This window comes from Grammomys surdaster, unplaced genomic scaffold (genome assembly GCF_004785775.1).
Source record: "Grammomys surdaster isolate TR1022 unplaced genomic scaffold, NIH_TR_1.0 174, whole genome shotgun sequence".
Lineage (NCBI taxonomy): Eukaryota > Metazoa > Chordata > Mammalia > Rodentia > Muridae > Grammomys > Grammomys surdaster.
Genome location: NW_021604622.1, coordinates 20,302,085 through 20,320,518, shown reverse-complemented (window position 1 = coordinate 20,320,518; position 18,434 = coordinate 20,302,085). Strand labels below are relative to the sequence as shown.

At 41.6% G+C, this 18,434-nt stretch overlaps 1 protein-coding gene across 1 annotated transcript in view; it reads left to right on the top strand.

Annotated features, from left to right (window-relative positions):
* The first annotated feature begins 2,148 nt into the window (after positions 1-2,148).
* The window catches only part of Fbxl7 (F-box and leucine rich repeat protein 7), a 345,775-nt gene continuing 329,489 nt past the window's right edge, over positions 2,149-18,434 (top strand). The window contains exon 1 of the mRNA XM_028767625.1: positions 2,149-2,648. Within this exon, the coding sequence (XP_028623458.1) occupies positions 2,612-2,648 (37 nt within the window). The 5' untranslated portion in view covers positions 2,149-2,611. The remainder of the gene's footprint in view (positions 2,649-18,434) is intronic.

Sequence of the window (18,434 nt, the reverse complement as noted above, 5' to 3'; positions counted from 1 at the left end):
CTAACTGTTTTCAAATGTTCACAGCATGTAGAGCAAAAAACATTCATAGCAACTTCTATTTTCTGAATGATGTTAAACGATTTTTTTCAATTTTTGTTTTAAATCGCAGCTTCATAAATGAGGTTAACTCTGTGCTCAGTGATGGCAGACAACAGAAACTTAGGAACACAGATTTTAATTTCGAAGCAGCTAGGTTAATTTGTTAGTACAACATCCTTATCCCAGGCAGCTTTACTTGAAGAGTAAAGATCTTGGTAGATGACCAGATCAAAAGACCAGGACATTGGCTCCTAGTTGAATAATGGCCAAGTCAAGAGACCCAGGTAGGATGGAACCTGAATATTCTGGTGCTCTCTTATTGTGGACTCGGGGAGCTAAACTTTTTGAGCCTTGCTTTTGTTTCTCATCATTTCCATACTTTGTGTACCACAAAGAGGGGCAGACAGCATAGGTATCACAAAGTGCAAAGGTCACACTGAGCGAGAGAGGAACCTCACTTGCTTTCCTGAATTAGTGTTATCTGTCTACAGCTAAACTGTCAAAATGCTAAAGTTCAGACAGTTTCTTAGATGGAGACATGAAATCTCCTGGACCAAGGGCTGGAGATTATCTCAGTGGGTAGAGCATTTGCCTATCATGATAGAAGTCCTCAGTTTGATCTTTGGCATCATACAAACCTAAGTATGGAGACAGATGCCTGCAACCCTAGCAATTTGGAAGGGGGAGTGGAGGCAGGTTGGTCAGATGTTCAAGGTCACTTCAAGGACCAGGCAGAAACCATCTTCTGCAAGAAGATAACCCTGATGTCTACTCAGTTTTAGATTGGTTTTGTGTTTTTCAGCAGAATCTTATAAGAAGCCCATCATAAAGGCTTTTAAATTTCATTTCATTAAAACGTTGTTTGGTAATTACACATTATTGTTCATATACTAGATATTTTAAAAGACATTAAAATATCCTTTCACGGAAGTCTCTCAACACAATAACTATTCTGTCTTATCTTTGAACATTTACACATTTATTATTTTACTTCAGAATATGGTATTTGCATGGTTAAATACAGATTTTAAACTTTGAAACATAATGTTTTATCTTTAATGAAGAGCATTGTGGGAGTATTAATGAAACTCATGCAAGAAGAATTTGCAAGAAGTCAAATCATCTCATAAGAAGCCTTTGTTTACTAACTCCTGAGTTTCTATTCAAGAATTGTGTATATATAAAGATAAACATATCACTAAGCTTTAATTTAATTTACAACATCTGTAAGGAAAAACTGCTGAGTGTGTTTCACTACAAAAAAAAAAGCTACATGAAAAACGTTCTGTTCTTCAGTTGGACTCTCTAGGTACTTACATAGAAATGGAGTAGAACATTAAGAATTTCCTTTTTTCCCCCCTATTTAATGGAAAGAATACCAAAGGAGGACTTAAAGGGCAGAGAGTGCTTTGAAAACACCACGTAAATCTCCAATCGAAGTAGTAAGGTACTAAATAAAAGATGGCATCAACTAGGAGAAGAAAAATAAATAAATAAATAAATAAAAGTGAGGAGGAAAAAAATTGTGTCTCAGAAGCTTTTAAAACTTCAGAGCCAGGAAAAACCTCCTTCGCTGGGCGGGGAATGTCTTTGCTCTCCAGAGACCACTCCCCGCTAAGTTCCTCTCAAGTTTTCCCTACCCCTCCTCCATTCCCTGCTTTAGCCCCCAAATCCAGGGAGTCACTGGAGATTACCAGCGCAGGTACCAGAAATGTGACAGAACCGGACACTGACTGCGTGTTTCTTGTAAACGTCACTCACAGCCCAAACGGGCGGTATTTGTGGACAATTCCACGGGAACTCGAAGGAGGACTTGAAGCCCACAGTCTACAGAAGAACAATAGTAAAACGCAGCGCGCTGCACGGTCCTTTGCGCCAAAGGGTTCGCGAGTGACACGGAGAGCCGGAGCCCTGGCGCGGACCCGGAGCGGGAGCCCGGAAAAGGCGTGCTGCCCCTTTAAAAGGCCGCGCATCTCCGGGCCGGCCTTCCTCCCGGGGGCTCCAGCTGTGATTGACGCTGGGCGGCGAGAGGAGGCGCCTGGCGCTAACAAAAGTCCGGCCCGCGGGCGAGCAGCGTCGGGCCACAAGTCTCTGCTCACTCGGGGCACAGCAACAAGTGGCCGCCGCGCCCTCCCCGGGGAAGCCGCGGACGCACGGGGGCGCAGGGCGGAGACGGAGGAGCCGGACAGCCGGGGGCAGGCGCGGCTCGGCTCGCACGGCTTGGGGACCGCGGAGGCGCATGGGGACCCCGCGGCGGAGGAGCGGCGAGCCTAGGGGCGGCACCCGGGCGCGGGCTGTGCGTTGCGCTGCTCCCACTCGCCCGGAGCGCGGAATCTGAGAGCCCCGGTGGTTGTCCTGGAGCCGGCCCGCCACCCTCGGGGGTGCCAGGAGCGGACCTAGCACCACCCCTCCGGCCGCACAGCAGTGCCGAGCCCCCAAACCCAGATCGGCCCTCGGTAGGGGCATGTGCAGCTAACGGTCCGGTCCTGCCCGCTTTCCTCTGCCCCGCCGCCTGGGAGGTGCGCCCCAGCTATGCAGTGTCCAGGGAGGAGGCGGGCATGACGGCGACAGGATGGGCGCGAACAATGGCAAACAGTACGGCAGTGAGGGTGAGTGGGCCGAACGTACCCCCCTTCCCCCGACTCCAGGATCGCGCCCCCTCCCTTTCCTCTCGCACACAGCTCAGGCGCACCCTACTTTGGTGCTCTTGGGTTTGCAGTCTTCCCTTTGGGCTCTGCGTGATCCAATCTCTGGTACCTGGAGGGTATCTTTCCACCACTGGGGTCTCTTAAGCAATTTTCCAGGTTGTCTTTAGGACTGCTCAAGTTGCGTTTCTGCTGTGTTTCTGGACACGTGTGCCTCAGTTTTCCTTCTCTGTGCACCTTGGACTAGGTGACGGTTTGGCAGAGAACTGAAGCAATCAAAACTTTCCCAGGCCTTTTTGTGCTTCAGTCCTCCGGACTTCATCGTATCAGGAAAAAAAAAAAAAAACAAACAAACCAAAAAACCAAAAACCAAAACAAAAACCCACAAAACTTCTGGAAGAAGTTAAGCTTCCATTCTTTGCTAACTGCCCTGTTCTGACAGCTTCGTGAAACTAACCACCTATGGGTCCCGCGAGGCATGGAGTGGCTGGGAGCTTTGTCTGGGCTCTCTCGAGGCTCAAGACAGGCAGAGCACCATCTGTTACTCGGGGCTGGAAATTGCACAGAAATATTGCCTGTCAAGTGAGAACTTGGAAGTTGGGGAAACTTCAAACTCCGCCTACTCCTAAAGGGATGATGGATGTGTGGGTCCCCTCCTCAGTCCCGCCTCCCCCGCTTTGCATAATACCAGTAGTGTTTTAACCCCTGTGATTAACAGCACGTCTCTGATACGCACAAAGCTAAGGCATTTTCTCAAGTTCAAGAGTTAAGGGCTGTATCTAGTGAACCTGGTTGAAAGGAGTGAGGAGACTGGGTTAGCTTTCCAGCCTGCCCCCTCCAGAGCACCCGCGGTTACAAAGGAGGGAAGAGCCCTTTCAGACTGGTAGGAATGCAGAATAGCTAGCTATTCAGCATCTGGGGTTAAGGAACCGCTTATCAGCCTGTCCAAAACTTGGAGCCATGGTTACAGAATGAAGAGGGTCTCTCCCTGTTTGTATTTGTGTTTACTTCTGAGCTACTTTGTAAAACTTATACTAAAAGCCAACCCTAGAGAAATCCACTCAATTAAAAAACATCATTTCCACACCAACATGTTTTGCAGTCCGTCTATATATGTTTTTCTACATATACAGGCATACATATGCATATATAAAACTTTTGTCCTGGGCAAATACATGAGAGAAATATTGGAAAGAAATGTTAATCTTTTTTAGAAAGCAAGTGTGAGGGTGGGCCAAAAAAGATTATTGGAGAATCTTGGTCACTTACTTTCTGAAGGTTTTGAAGTTAATGTTTCTAAAATGTGTGGAGAGACAAACAGTGGAACCTTCTAACTTGGAGTCATTCGATGACTTTCAGTGTACCTGTCAGTCCCTCGTTTGATGCTGGAGGAGGGAGGATGGTCTGAGAAGTATGAGATGGTCACTGTGGCTCGACAACCAAAGCATTTCAGGGATCTCCCGGTCCTCTGTAATGTGCTCTTACACCACAGCATATCCTATCATACGGTGTGTGGTATATGACGACTTCCTGTCTGAACAGCAGAATTTTTGACCCTTGGGAGAGAAAGGGATAGACAGAGAACTAATGCTCTCCAGCTGTTACCCATAAATGCTACCTCTGCATTTTCACTTCTGCTCAAGTCGAATTTTACTGGGATCAGATTTAGATACACTGTGGACTTTTTTTTTATGGGGGGGTAGGGGGAGAAAGGAAAAAAAAACCCTTGTGCTCAGCTGATCGGAGGAGGCCAATGGGAATGTTTGTGAGTTTTGGCTGGAGAGCCACAATGTGTTTAGTTTTCATCAAGTCCTTTCAGATGAGTCAAGATTCCTCAGTGATAGACAAGAAAGAAAATAGAGAAACCCAAGTAGCGTGATCTCAGGCTTCCCTTCTCCTCTTCCTTCCTCTCTGCTGTACTGTGGTCCCTTTAAATAGGCTTTTATATGTAACTGGGTATAGTAAATAAAGCTATTTTATGGCATGATAAAAATCTACACAGAGGTGCCTGTTAGAATGCGATGTGCCATCTTTCTTATCCAAAGTATCAAATTCAAAAGAAAGTGAAAGCCATCCTTACCAATTTTATCTATTATCAAAGGAGACTGAGAATCAAGATAGTTTTCTAGATTCAGTGAAGTTTAGGTATAGTATATTTCAAACATAAAGGGGGCCTTATAGTGTGTGGGTTTTTTTTTTTTTGTAGACTGTGTTGAATGTGTTCAATTATATATCAGTGGTGTTTGTGTATACTTCAAAATTACAAGTATATAGTTCTATTATTCCTGGCAGTTGACAGCATATGAACAAGCTTTGTGTATTGCTAATATTGTTGGATTATTGGGAAGTTTAACTTTCAGTGTTTTGTGCATGATCTTACTTTCTCCTGGGAAATACTATATGCATCTTTAAAATGTCATTGTAAGACGACCTCTCCAGGTGCAGTGGGACAATACCTTACACCTTTCTGTGATCCAGGAATGCAGGGCAGGGTTAACATTGTCTGCAAGACTGTCAGAATTGGGGTTTTAAATTCCTTCTGGGACTTCACACTCACCATACATTGCGTGCATCACAATCTGTAGATGTTCATGTGACAAAATGGAGCATTCACTTGGGAATTTCCTACTTAATGCAAACTTCACCTCCTGGGGGGGGGTGTGTTCTTTTCCAAAGTGAAGAGAAACATTCCCACTAACAGAATTTGTCATTATCTCTTCCCTAGCTGTGTAGCCATTCATCTCATTTTGCTTTCTTGATGTCTTTTCATGGACCACTTAGAGAAGATTACCCTCGTGGAGCCTTGTTATAATTAATAGGCAAGTGAAGTCTTAACTGCTAAGACACCAATAAATACCCCCTTCCTCTATCTTGTTCACTGTCATTCCCATTTGTCCTGCTAATTCTAGTCCCTAAATCTTTGCTTCTTTTTGAGATCAAAGATATCTGTGAATCCATAATGAGTGATTTTAAAGTGTTTTGTTTCCCTAAGTTCTTAGTGAATATTTAGATTAATACTCTGCCTTGGATTTTGCTCCAAGGGGGTGGAAAAAACTTCCATTCTTAATCTTTAGCTTTCTAGAAACATAAGCCAATGTCTAAATGATTAGTATGTTCTGGTAAATTCTTTCGTGAGAGACCACTTTTTTTTCCTCTTTATCTGGTTTCAGAAAATATAAGTTACAGCATGTGTGGAGAAATATGAAGAATGAGTTGGGGGATTCAAAGACATTAGAACTATTAGCTTTGACTTCAGTTAAGCCAAAGAAACAAATCTCAGTTCAAGTAGGAAGAGGGGGAGCTGCTTTCTCTGCCTTTTAAGGTTTCAATGTTATGTTTATTCTACTTGTACAGGTCAGAGGCAGTAGCACTCATGCTATTAACAGCTCCTTTGCAAAACCCTAGGTCTTGTTGAATTGGAGTTAGGGAGGCCACAGCCATGGGGATTGACCCCCTTGTAGCTTTCAGTTCTAATGAGGCCTTTTCACCATCTCTGAATTGTGCCATCAGATGAGGAGAGCTAGTTGCTTGAGGGTGTAAATTTTCACAAATCCATCACCAACTGGGAAACGAATCTTGAAATAACAATAAAGGCAATTAACACTTACCAAAAGTCTGTTGTATCTGCTCATGATTTTAAGCCCTTGGCATGTGTTGTCTCACTTTATTCATGAGATAATCCTGAGGGGAAGGTTCACCCATGTGCCTCACTTTACCAGCAAACAAAATCAGGCCCAAGAAAGATAATATCTATCTTACATTAATACTGGCCAATCCCACAGTCATTGATTTTTGTCAGCTAATATGTATTGACATTTTCCTTGTTGCCATGTGCTAGGAACTCTTATGACTTTGTAAGTATGCAAAAAGGATGCAAAAAGGGGCAGGTAGTAGAGAAACCATGTGCTATGTTCTATGGGGCTAAAGTCTATGCATGAGAAATTTGGCAGACTAAGATAAGGTATAGTTTTAGTGTACTGTCATGTGACATCATTGAAAAGTTGGACTGTACACCAAGACTTACAGGAAGTTGGGCCCAGGGCTTTGATCCATATAGACTATTGCTCTTTAAAATTGCTGCCCTGTCTCCAGCATCTCAAGCACTAAGTGTCGTGTATGTTTGGGCTATAAACTGTAGAAAGTTATTTCTCTGAGTTTTAGATTCTAAAAGCCAGACAGCAGCCAGTATTCTGCACACTCATGTTCTGTTGAGAACCCCCTTGTCCAGGCTACACATCCTAGCTTCTACTTGGACCCTAGCAAGACTGTTGAGGAAACAGGTCTAGCTAGCTAGCTATTCTCTTAAAAGCACACAAATCTACGAGGGTTTTACCTACACATATACACATTGGCTTCATTTCCTATTACTAACATATTGTAATTAAATTTCAACATGTGTATTTTGCGGGGGAGTCTATGGTATCAGAGTCTTTTAGTCTGCTGAGAGTGCAACATTGACAGTCTTCTCTAGCAGATGCTTCAGATAGACTACCGGATACAGAATTTGCCTAGATTCTCTGCTTAATAGGTTTTACCTACTTGTGAGTTCCTTAAACGTTCTATCTTATATTTCTTTGCTTGTGTATCGGAATGGTAAATGTTGGCTTGGACACACTCTAAATGTCACTGTAACTCTGAGATAGAAGCTGGTTTTCATCTTTTGCCTGCAGCAAAGAATTCCATCGCGATGCAAATCAGAAGAGAAAGGATAGTATTGCAGTGTTTGGTTAAAGTAAAAGCATCTGTGCCGTGCTGCTGACAATACCATGTTTGGTCTACGGTGAGCAGTAGTTGGAGAGAATTGGAGATCTTTTTTTTTTTTTTCACTTTTAAAATAAAGATGTGAAAAGAGAGGTGGCTGTCTTTCCATGTTGAGAATCAACTCTTGCAGCTCTGTTTTAACTCTTTGTACCACTGACCAGTGTATATCGTCAATCGATTTTGAGTACTTAAGATCTGCCCCGCCTTTATCCCCCATATCTGCTGTTATCTCTGAGTTTTGGTTGGCTGTTGGAGTAGTAGATACTTCTCAAGATGGTACATATGTTACAGTACTAAAATCTCCAGTCAATGCATTCTCCCAATGAAAGAAGAGTGCTATTGGTCATGGAGCTTAAAATCTTCACATATTAAATGTCATGCCTGAAGAGGTGCCAAGAGGCGCCATGATGCAGTTCAAGTTTCAGAGCACTCGCAATGTATGGAAGTTATAGGAATTTAGGTTTGGCTTGGGTTACAGAAGATGTCCTGTGTTATAGTTGAAGCTGGTCTGCCTGGGAAGGCAGAGGACCCTCCCCTGGCAAAGTGACCACCAGGAGGGAGGGGTGCCATGTGGAGAGTGTTGAGTGTGTTCCCTAGCAAGAATTCTGCCATGTGCTTTTATGTCTGATGGAGTTGGGAGCAGGAGGAGCCTCTCCCAGGGATGAGGTCCCTTACTGGTTGTCTGATGCATAGTGGTCAGCCCTGAAACCATATGCACACAAACAGTACAGATGGACTTACCACCTTCTGTGTATGTGTATGTGTATGTGTATGTGAGTGTGTGTGTGTGTGTGTGTTATGTGTGAGTGTATATATATATATATGTATATGTATATGTATGAGTGTGTGTATGTCTATGTATGTGTGTATGTGTATATGTGTATGTGTGTATGTATATGTATGTGTGTATGTGTGTGTGTGTGATTACGTTCACAACAATGATAACCAAAGAAAAAGAGACTATGAGCTGGGAGGGGCCATGAGAGCACTGGGAGAGTCTGTAGGGAGGAAAGTAACGGGAAAGTGATATAATTTCAATTAAGAACACATTTTTTAAGCACTCCTTTCACCTCTTCTCGGTTAATTTTTATCTCCCCCCTCATGTGTATTTCCCCCCCCCATTTCTCAGAGCTTCTTGAAAAATATGCCTTCTGTGAAGTTCTAGTTAGTTGACAACTTCTGATTAAATATTAGCAATTGATAATACCAGCTGTAAAGTCTCATATAATCAGGTCAAATGCTGATATAATGTGTGTATGTAATACAATAAATCATACACACACACACACACACACATATATACACATATACATACATACACACACATACACACACACACATATATATACACATATATATATATACATACATACACACACACATATATATATACACATATACATATATACACACACACACACACACACACACACACACACACACACACACACACAGAGTTAGTCACTGGTTGTTTTTGTTCCCCTGCCTTTCCTGGAGTCTAACCTCCTACATGGAAGTTGGGTTTGGTAAATGACTTCTTGTTCTAAGTGCAGTGGTGGATACTGTCTCTTATGTTGTTACTGTTACATTTTTATTACTCCAGGACACAAGGGTCTCCTAAACATGAGACAGGTCTTTTGATTGTATTCACGTTGAACATCTGAAATCAGCATTTGATCTTAGTATGTGAGACTTTCAAGTTGATATTATCAATTGCTAATATTTAATCAAAAGTTACCAACTAACGAGAAATACACAGAAGGCATGCTTTTCAAGAAGCTGTGAGAAACTTGTACATCCTGGTGGCTTCTGGGAGTCACCAGGGCAGCCTTTCTTTCTTCTACGTGGTAGTAAAATCAGCCTTGGTTGAACTTGACCTGAGGTGCCGCTTGCTTTTTCTTGTTTAGTTTAGCAATTCATAATTCTTCCTGATCATACTGAAAGTTTGTATTCTAATTGAGATATACACAAGTCTCATTTTAATATTTTATTTATTTATTTATTTATTTATTTGGTTTATATTAGCAATTCAGAATTCTTCCTGATCGTACTGAAAGTTTGTATTCTAGTTGAGATATACACAAGTCTCATTTTTATATTTTATTTATTTATTTATTTATTTATTTGGTTTATATTTTGTTATTAAGTGAAATGCCTGTGGCTTTGTGCTTATTAGGAGACGAAGTGTATTTTGAGCTCACAGTTGTGATCTAAAAGCTTGTATCTACTGATGGTCCTTCTGCCAAGTGCCCCATACCAACAGCTAAGCCATGTGGTGCAAGAATATGTTCAGGTCTCTCTCATAAAGGCTCCAAGATGGAGGGGCAGAGGACCCTATGAACCAATCTGTTCCTTGTTGGTTCCCAAAGCCTTGAAATTTAAACAACACAGTCCGATTAAGCTCTTCCTTCTTGATCTCTGGTAATGCGCATCAAATTTCAATACCCTAAACCTTCAGTGGACACAAACTTTTTACATTTAAACTTTCTCTAACCTAGTAGCCAAACAGGGCAGCACGTGTAGATTCACAGAAGGACCTTATCTTTCAAATATACTAGATGCGAATAATGATAAGTTGGGGACACACTCTAAATGAAGACAGCCTCTACCTAGGTCTGTAAGGCCTGAGATGCCTAAAAGACATGTGTTTTTAAAAAAATAAATGGTTAAAACAAAGTTTCTTGCTTGGAGGAGTGGTATCTTATGTGAGTGTGTGTGTACAGTGCCCCTAGAGGTCAAAAGAGGGCATTGGATCTCCTGGAGCCAGAGTTACTGGCAATTTTGAGCCACCTGACCTGGGTGTTTGGAACTAAACTTGGGTTCTCCGAAAGAACCATTTGCATTCTTAACCACTGTTCAATCTGCCTCACTGTTCCCCCAAATCTTCTTGTCCCATTTCTCCAATGGGTTAGTTCATAGTCAGCTATTCCTGCGGGTTCCGTAGAAGTGAGAACCTTGAAATGCTTCAGTGAAGGAACAGAGATGCCTGGCCAGCCTGGGAGCTTCCCAAGCCCACGTACTTCAGTGAGAACAAAGGAAAGCCTTAGAGTGGAGACTTTCAAAATATGCTGGTTAATACCCCAAAGAGGTATAGCTTTAAAACTCTTGACATGAATAATCACTAACCATCTCTGAATTTTCCTCGGTAACGAAATCTAAACACATGGTCAACATTTTGTCTGTTCCACGGTTGAAGTATCGTGGACTGTTTCTGGAACCGTAAATCTCTATTAGGCTGTGCATTTGACGGGGCTCGTTCTATCAATTCCTATTGAAATTCTTCAACCAGTAACAAATGAAAAACAGTCGCTCACACTGCATGAACTCATAATTGTAACTTTAGAAGCCTTGAGCAATGTGTAGAAATGTTATTAAAATATTTTTTTTTGTTTGCTACCCTTTCTGTGGTAAATTCTTGTGCTACATTTTCCAAGCACGTGTAATAGTGGAAAGACAACCAGAATTTCTAGAAAAAAAAAAATCTCAGGCATTTCTCTTAGACTTGTGGATTGACCTTTTTGCTGCATGTAAGCCACTTTTTGGCAAGGTGATAAAGTCAGGAAAAGTTAGCTTACATATGTACTTGAACCTCTTGGTTCAGCTGGATTCTTGGGTCATATCTGGGGAACATCTTAACCAAGTCCAAAATGAAGTGAAAGCCTTACCCATTCCAAGTGTCAGGGTTCACAGTTGATGTTCTGGGAAGAGAAAAAAGTGATGGAGAAAAAGAAAAGCCATGTAAGAAGGAAGGAAATGAGGAAGGAAGACAAAATGAGGTTCATAGGAAACAGAATCTAATGTTAAAAACATTAGAATTTGAGTTCTATTTAGTTTTTCTCTCTTAGGAAAACTTTGCCTGCAAAACAAAATGATCAATAGATATTTGGCAGGTTTGGGTCTTGCTAAGTGTATTATAGTCTCTGCCATTGTATTAAAAGTAGTTAAAGAAAAACAGAGGATGGGGTTGCCTACCTGTCACCCCAGTGCCTCATAAACTAAAGCAGAAGAAGGATCGACATGAGTTCAAGGCCAGCTTGAGCTGCATGATGAATTCCAGGCTATTGATGATGAAGGAGCATGATCCTGTCTTAAAAAGCAAGTAAGTAGATAACTAAATAAACCTAATAACAGTTACTGGGTACTTACTAGTCACTATGACCCTCTCTGGGCGTGTTATGTACCCATTCTATAGTTCTCAGGACAGCCAGTGAGGAGACACTCGTATTCCCATTTCATAAACATACAAGTTTGGAAGTTGTCAGTCCCTGGGTGCACAGCAGGTGAGGGACTGGTGGCACCATGCATGAAACCCTTGGTTGTCCTGGAGCCCCTGCTTCCCCTCACTGTGCTTATGGTCCTGACCCTTGGGTGGCAGCCAAAATCCTTTTGGTCTTTGTATTACTTATGGTTTTAGAGAGTCTCGATGACTAAGAAGTAGCTGAGTGGGGGAAAGAGTGATGGTTCTGTGGAGTAGCTGATCAAAAATGAAAGACATATCCTGAAGGAAGCATTTATTCAACTTTGTGTGGCTCAGCAAAAGGCAGATTAACTGCTCATTAGGAGTCAATCTGCTGACCAATTGGCAGACTATCTAGTATCTAATAATGTTAGCATATAAAGTAATTAGCACGTTCCTTGGAGTCTGCAGGGTATAAAGGCTGTCCTCTAGCTTCCCCAGAGCATGGTTAATTTTAATTGATCTTTGTCCTGAGATATTCTTTTAGTTGGGATGACCTTTGTATCTGCTTATAAAATAATAGCCAATAGAAGGCTGTGAATGTGGTTAATTTTTTTTCCTCTGTAAATATTTTGGAATTCATATCTTATGTTTCCCTCTGGCCTAAGAGCTACAGAGTCTGAGCAGCATTTGTTATGAGGATTTATCCTGACATATGTTCGAGAGCTTGCCTTCCTGTTTTGCCAGCTCTGGGAGGCTTCTTCATCATTATGTCTTTGAAATTTCTTTGTAAACAATAAAGGGTTTCAGAAGTTATATCATCTTATATCACGGGGACTGTGTCTTCTGTGGTCTGTAGGTTAGAGGCAAGGAAACTTGGGCCTTAGCAGATTAATAAATGCTTTCCCTTCATTCAACAATGAGGATGAGTTTGGGGGGTCAGCTGGTGCTAAATTTAGCATACTGTCCTTTATACTACTAGGAACTCTTGGTGCTATTGTGAATTGCTGTTCTGTAACCATGAGAGTAACTTGTGCCTCAGCATAGGAATCCCTTAAATTCACAGCTGTCTAGAAGTAGAAATGTTGCCGCCCTCAGAGTCATCTTGGAACGAGGGTAACGAGGAGTGAATTGTCGCTAGAGGAATGATTGTAACTAAGTGACTTTACTTGTTACTGTTACCGAGTTCAGTGAGGAGACCAGGTGAGCTTTTCTCTTTGCAAACCTCCATTTGAAGAAATCCGGAGAAAGAGATTTTGTTGCTGGGAAGATCAGAGAATAGGCTCAGGACTTGGGGTCCTCAGGAACATTTGATTCTAACTCTCTGCTGTCTCCTTACAAGTGAGGTCAAATAGTCATGTCAGGTAGAGGTCTATGAAGGAGTTGAGTCTCTCGACAAGCCTTACAGAGAGACTGTCGACATCAGGGGCATTGCATTTCCTCATTGTCAGGTAGAAATCCATCTCCATCATTGCTTTACTTTCTACTCACTATCTTATAGCTTAGTCTCTGTTTCCCTGTTGGTTTGTTTTTAAATTTGTTGTTGTTGTTTTTGTTCTGTTGTATTTATGCATTGCTCATGCTACCATGCCCATAACTAAAGGTGAGTGTAAACCTACTCACAAACTAGCTTCTCTTTATAGTTTGTTCAGTGACTGAGGACACATCTAGAGCAGTAGTTGATTTTGTGTTGTGTTGGCTCCAAAAACACCATCAACAGCCCTTCACCTTGGGCATTCTACCCTTAAGAAGTAAATTCTACTTCCTATATAGTTCAGTAGTATAATGTTTGTCCCGTATAAACATAGCTTTTAGTTCAGTCCCTCTTAGCGCGTGTCCAAAACAGGGTTTTTAAAAGATAGCATTTTCTTTGATAATATCTTTGAAGGTATTATGGTTTGTAACTTTACTTTTTTAAAATTAAAAATAGATTTTCTAATATAATACATCCCAATCAAAATTTCCTCTCCCTCTGTTGTCCTGGCAACCCCCACCCATTTCCCCCTTTCCTCTAAAAATGGGGAAAACGGATGGCCCCTTCCATTTTCTCCTCCTAAAATTGGAGGCCTCCAAGAGAGGCCACTCAAACAGGACAAAACAGGGTACTAGGTGAAAGCCTTCATGTGAAGGCTGGAGAAGGCAATCCAATAGGAGAAAAAGAGTCTCAGGAACAGGCCAAAGAGTCAGAGATACACACCCTCCGACCATTAGGAATCGCACAAAAACACCAACCTAACTGTTGCCCTGCTAATTAAGGTTGAAGTCTACCATTGTCCAGATAGCCTTCTGAGCTTGGCCCAAAATGATAATCTCTCTTTGTCAGCAGGGCTTCTCATTCTCTGACCTTGTCTGGGAGCTTGAAACCCTCATACACCTCTCCCTGTGAAATGTCATGTAGCCTTGGTTATATTACAGCCTCAGCTTCCCTTCTCCCGATAAGAACCTGTTCAGCAAGTACCTGAGATCCCTAAAATACCTCCGCCATGCTAATAAGGCATCTCAACACCTTACTTAGCCTTCAGCCAATGACTTTTGCCCACTCTGGATATTCCTACCTCCCTTCCCCAAAACTATAGAACCCGTGATTCACCCCAAGTTGATCTGTCTTCATGAAACTATTCCAAAATGCGTCCTTATATCCCTCTGTACTCATGGGCTGTTCAATACTCTGTTTATCGACTCTGCTCCTTTCGTCCTCATGGGCTGGTGGCCAACCACCCCAGGAAGAAGGGAGACCTACTGCCGTAGCATATATGCTGAGAACCTGGTGCAGACCCATGCAGGTCCCGGCCTTGCTGTTTCAGTTTCTGTGAGCCCATGAGAACCCTGCTTAATAGATTCAGTGGGCCATGTTCTCTTGATGCCAAACATTATTTTAAAATAATCGTGTACACTATTGTTTTCCTCCTCTCTGATACTCCCCCTCAAATTAGCAGTCTCTCTCTCTCTCTCTGTCTCTCTCCCTCCCTCCCTCCCTCCCTCCCTCCCTCCCTCCCTCTCTTTCTCTCTTGTTCTCTCTCTCTCTCTCTCTCTCTCTCTCTCTCTCGTTCTCTCTCTCTCATAAAATCCCTACAAATGTCAATAAATCAACCAACCAAAACAAACAAACAAAAAACCTTGGTGTTTGTTTCTGTGCTGGCCAACCGTTCTTGGAAATGGGGCTGCCCTGGCTATGTTTGATACATCCTGTGACACTCCACTGGAGAGAACTGAGTTTTCCCGTTCCCAGGAGGTCTCAGTTGCAAATAGTTTTCTCGGTTATGGTGAGACTTTGCGTCTGCCTCCTCTTCTTCTTGCTGGATTTTGTCTGATTTGAACTTGTGCAGTTCTTTTGGGTTGTCAGTGTCTGTGAGTTAATATATATTATATTATATATTACATCTAATATATTAAGTATATATCATACATCATATATGATACATAATATTTATTTTCTTGGAGTCAACCACAGTCTTGAGCCTTGAAGGGAGTGCTTTGATGAATGCATCCCATTTAAGGTTGAGTGCTTCTGAGTCTCTCATTCTATACATTATCCGGTTGTGGCTCACTATGCTAAGTCCCCTCTACTGCAAGAAGTCTCCCTGATGAGGTCTGAGCAGTGCTGTGATCTATGAGTATATATGTCACTAGGAGACATTTTATTGCTATCTTTCATTAGCAAAATAATAGTAGTAAGTTTTTCCCTAGGCCCATGACCTAGTCTTAGGCTCTTTATCCGTGTCAATTATGGGTCCCATCTCATGGAGTGAGCCACAAATCTAATAAGAACTTGATGTTTTAATAATGCAATTATACCTTCTTCTGGGAAATATAACCCAAGAATGATGTTTAAAGGGAAATGGTGCTTTAATATGTAATTTAAGCACCATTGGATGCAAATTGATGATTTCATTATTGGTCCCAATTTAATCAATTTTACTTTTTGCATTTGTGTGTGTGCTTGTTTACATGTGTATGGATGGCCAGTGTGTGTAGGTACGTGTGTTTGCACATGTATGGAGGCTAGAAATTGATTTTGGCTTTCCTTCAGTAGCTAACTCTCTTAAGGCAGGATACCTCCTTTGAACTCAGAACTCGGAACTGGCTAGTCTGTCTAGCCAGCTCTCTGTTTCTGTTTGCTGTACTCTGTCTGTAATTACAGGTGGAGGGCGTCATGCTCCTCTGACGTTTATGTGTGAGCTGGGGAATCTGACCTTGCCCTGTGGACTTCCATAGCAAGTACTTTACTCACTAATCCATCGCCCCCGTCCCTCTCAGGATAAAAATTAAAAGAATTTTTTTTTACATTTATGTATTTATGAAGGTATAGATGTGCTCCCTTCTACGTACGGAGGTGAACAGCCTGCTGGAGTTAGCTTTCTCTACCTACCATGTGGGTCTGGGAATCAAACTCAGGTAGGTTTCAGGCTTGGCAGTGAACACCTTTACCTGCTGAGCTTACTCACCCCTTGGGTTTTGATTTTAAAGATTAGCCGCTGTTAAATTGATCGGAAAGAATGACATAGCCCCCTTGGGAAAATGTATATTCTGCATACTATCTGAAAGGAAATTTCAAGCAATGTCATTTTTTTTGAACAGCATCTATTTCAAATTTTATTTTTCATATACTTTGCTTATGTAATTATGTTTTAATATTTTTCTCTGTTTCCCTCCCTTTGAGAGACTTTTCCTGTTGATTACTCTGAAAGTGTGTTTTGAGATACAGTATTTCCTTGGGGAGTCTTTTCTCCACTTCTGAAGCTGTAACAATGTGAACTGAGCAATAAAAAACCAATTCCCTCCTGTTGGTTGTGCTTCAAATAGTCATTTCTTTGATACCAGCTAATAAAAACAGGAAAAGGATAATTTTTAAGTGCTTTGCTCAAGATTGCCTTACTTCCAATAAGGAAAATTACCTCACAAGGGGGAGCATGGGTAATAAAGAGACAACTATGTGAATAATCGTATTCATTGTAAATGTCTAAGTCCCGATGTTTGCGTTGCTGCTTGCAAATCTCATTTAATCACGGGCCTGCTGAGTGCCCTCTGCAGTATGGTGATGGGAATTTTCTGCTGTGAAAAAAAAAATGGGCCTGCATACTTAATGAGGGTTGATTTCAAATGCCACTGGCGGCTTCCTAACTCCTTTGCCTTTATGGGCATGTGAAGGCCATGGGATGACAGGAGATGACGGAAGATGACCGGACAGTCTCAGACAATGGTCATCAATGAAATATAGACAGGCTCCTGGGTGTCTCAGGACTGACAGTAAGTCAGAGCAGGTAACATGAAAGAGTTGCATCCCAAAGACAATGAACAGACATGCCATGGCCACACAGATGGTCCGACTTTGGCATGCTGAGATAAATGGTCCAAACCCTGCTGTTTCTGTCTTATCCATTTCTCTTTTCCTCACTGTATTCCCATTTGTTTCTTCTTTTCATTGCTTTTGGGGTTAATGGTGCCTTCTGTAGCTCTTTGCCCACGTCCCTTGGAGCTGGCATGACAACATGCCCTCACAGGGTGCAGATCTCCAGTAGCTCATAGTCGTATCCATTGACTGAGGTGAAGCTACATTTGAGAACCATCCTGTGAGGCAATCTTAGGCACATACTTCTTCGTAGAAGTGGCCAAACCATACCTTGTGACTGTATCAAATGTCAGCTTCTTCCTTTGTCTAATCTGCATTTTCCTCTTGCTTTTGGTAAGTGCCTTTGCCAAGATACTTACAAATAAACCATCTACACTCCACTTACCTTGGAAGTTGATTGCTGAGGACTTAAAAAGACATCAAAGACAGTCCCTAAAGCACACGTACAAGTAACATTTTACAGACTGAGTATACAGTATTTATATGTTCAGGGATATATATTTATATACCTGTGCCTGTATCTATACATATACATGTGTAACAGTAATTTAAGAAAAGAGGCCATCGGTGTTTGTATGTGTGAATTGGGAGGGATTGCAGGAAGGAATTAGAAGGAGGAAATGATGTAATTATTTTATAATCTCAAAAATGTATAATTATGAAGAATGTGAAATAGGGTGTTTCAAGGGCTGGTCTCAACCAGGTGCTAGCATGGAATAATTATTTCTGGAAAGTCCAGTTTCCCTTAAAGAGGAATCTTTAGCTTATAGTTAAGAGGCATGCGTTGACTTTTTCTTAGGTCTGTGTCTAATCCTTTTGTTTTCTAGATCATGAAGTCAAGCTCTATGCATTAAGTTGGCTTAACCAGTAGTAGCCTTAGCTAACTGGTGAAGGATCCAAACAAGCCAACATTCTTGCATTTTGAGGAACCTTCTTAGAATCTATATAGATTTTTTTTGCTGCTGTGTCTCAGAACTGACAGCTGACAGGACTAGAGGCCATCATCTGTCTTATCTGTTTGTACAACTTGGAAGCTGAAATCAGACGTGTTGGGAACTCCTTGTGGATCCCTTTTGATGGTCACGTACTACTCTTTGAAGGCTGGTCTATGGAGCACATCATTCTTGGTAGTAGAATAGTTAGGGAAAGTTACAGAAGGAGCAGATGGCCAAGGTTGTTATGGCCTGAAATTAACATTTTACATTCCTTGTCATTAAGAGAATTGGGGATTTATTTAATACTTGTTATATGAGGGACCAATGGCAAGTACAGATTATTAGACAGACAAAACATGCAGGGCTTAAGCCCTAAGCAAGATGAAATATATTTCTATTTTTCTAAATTAATATGTATTATTTCTATTTTTCTAAATTAATATGTAAGTCTCATGATCATTCTAGTTCATTAGCCATTTTATTATGTTCAAATAATGCTCCACAGAGATTATCAAATTATTTTGTGC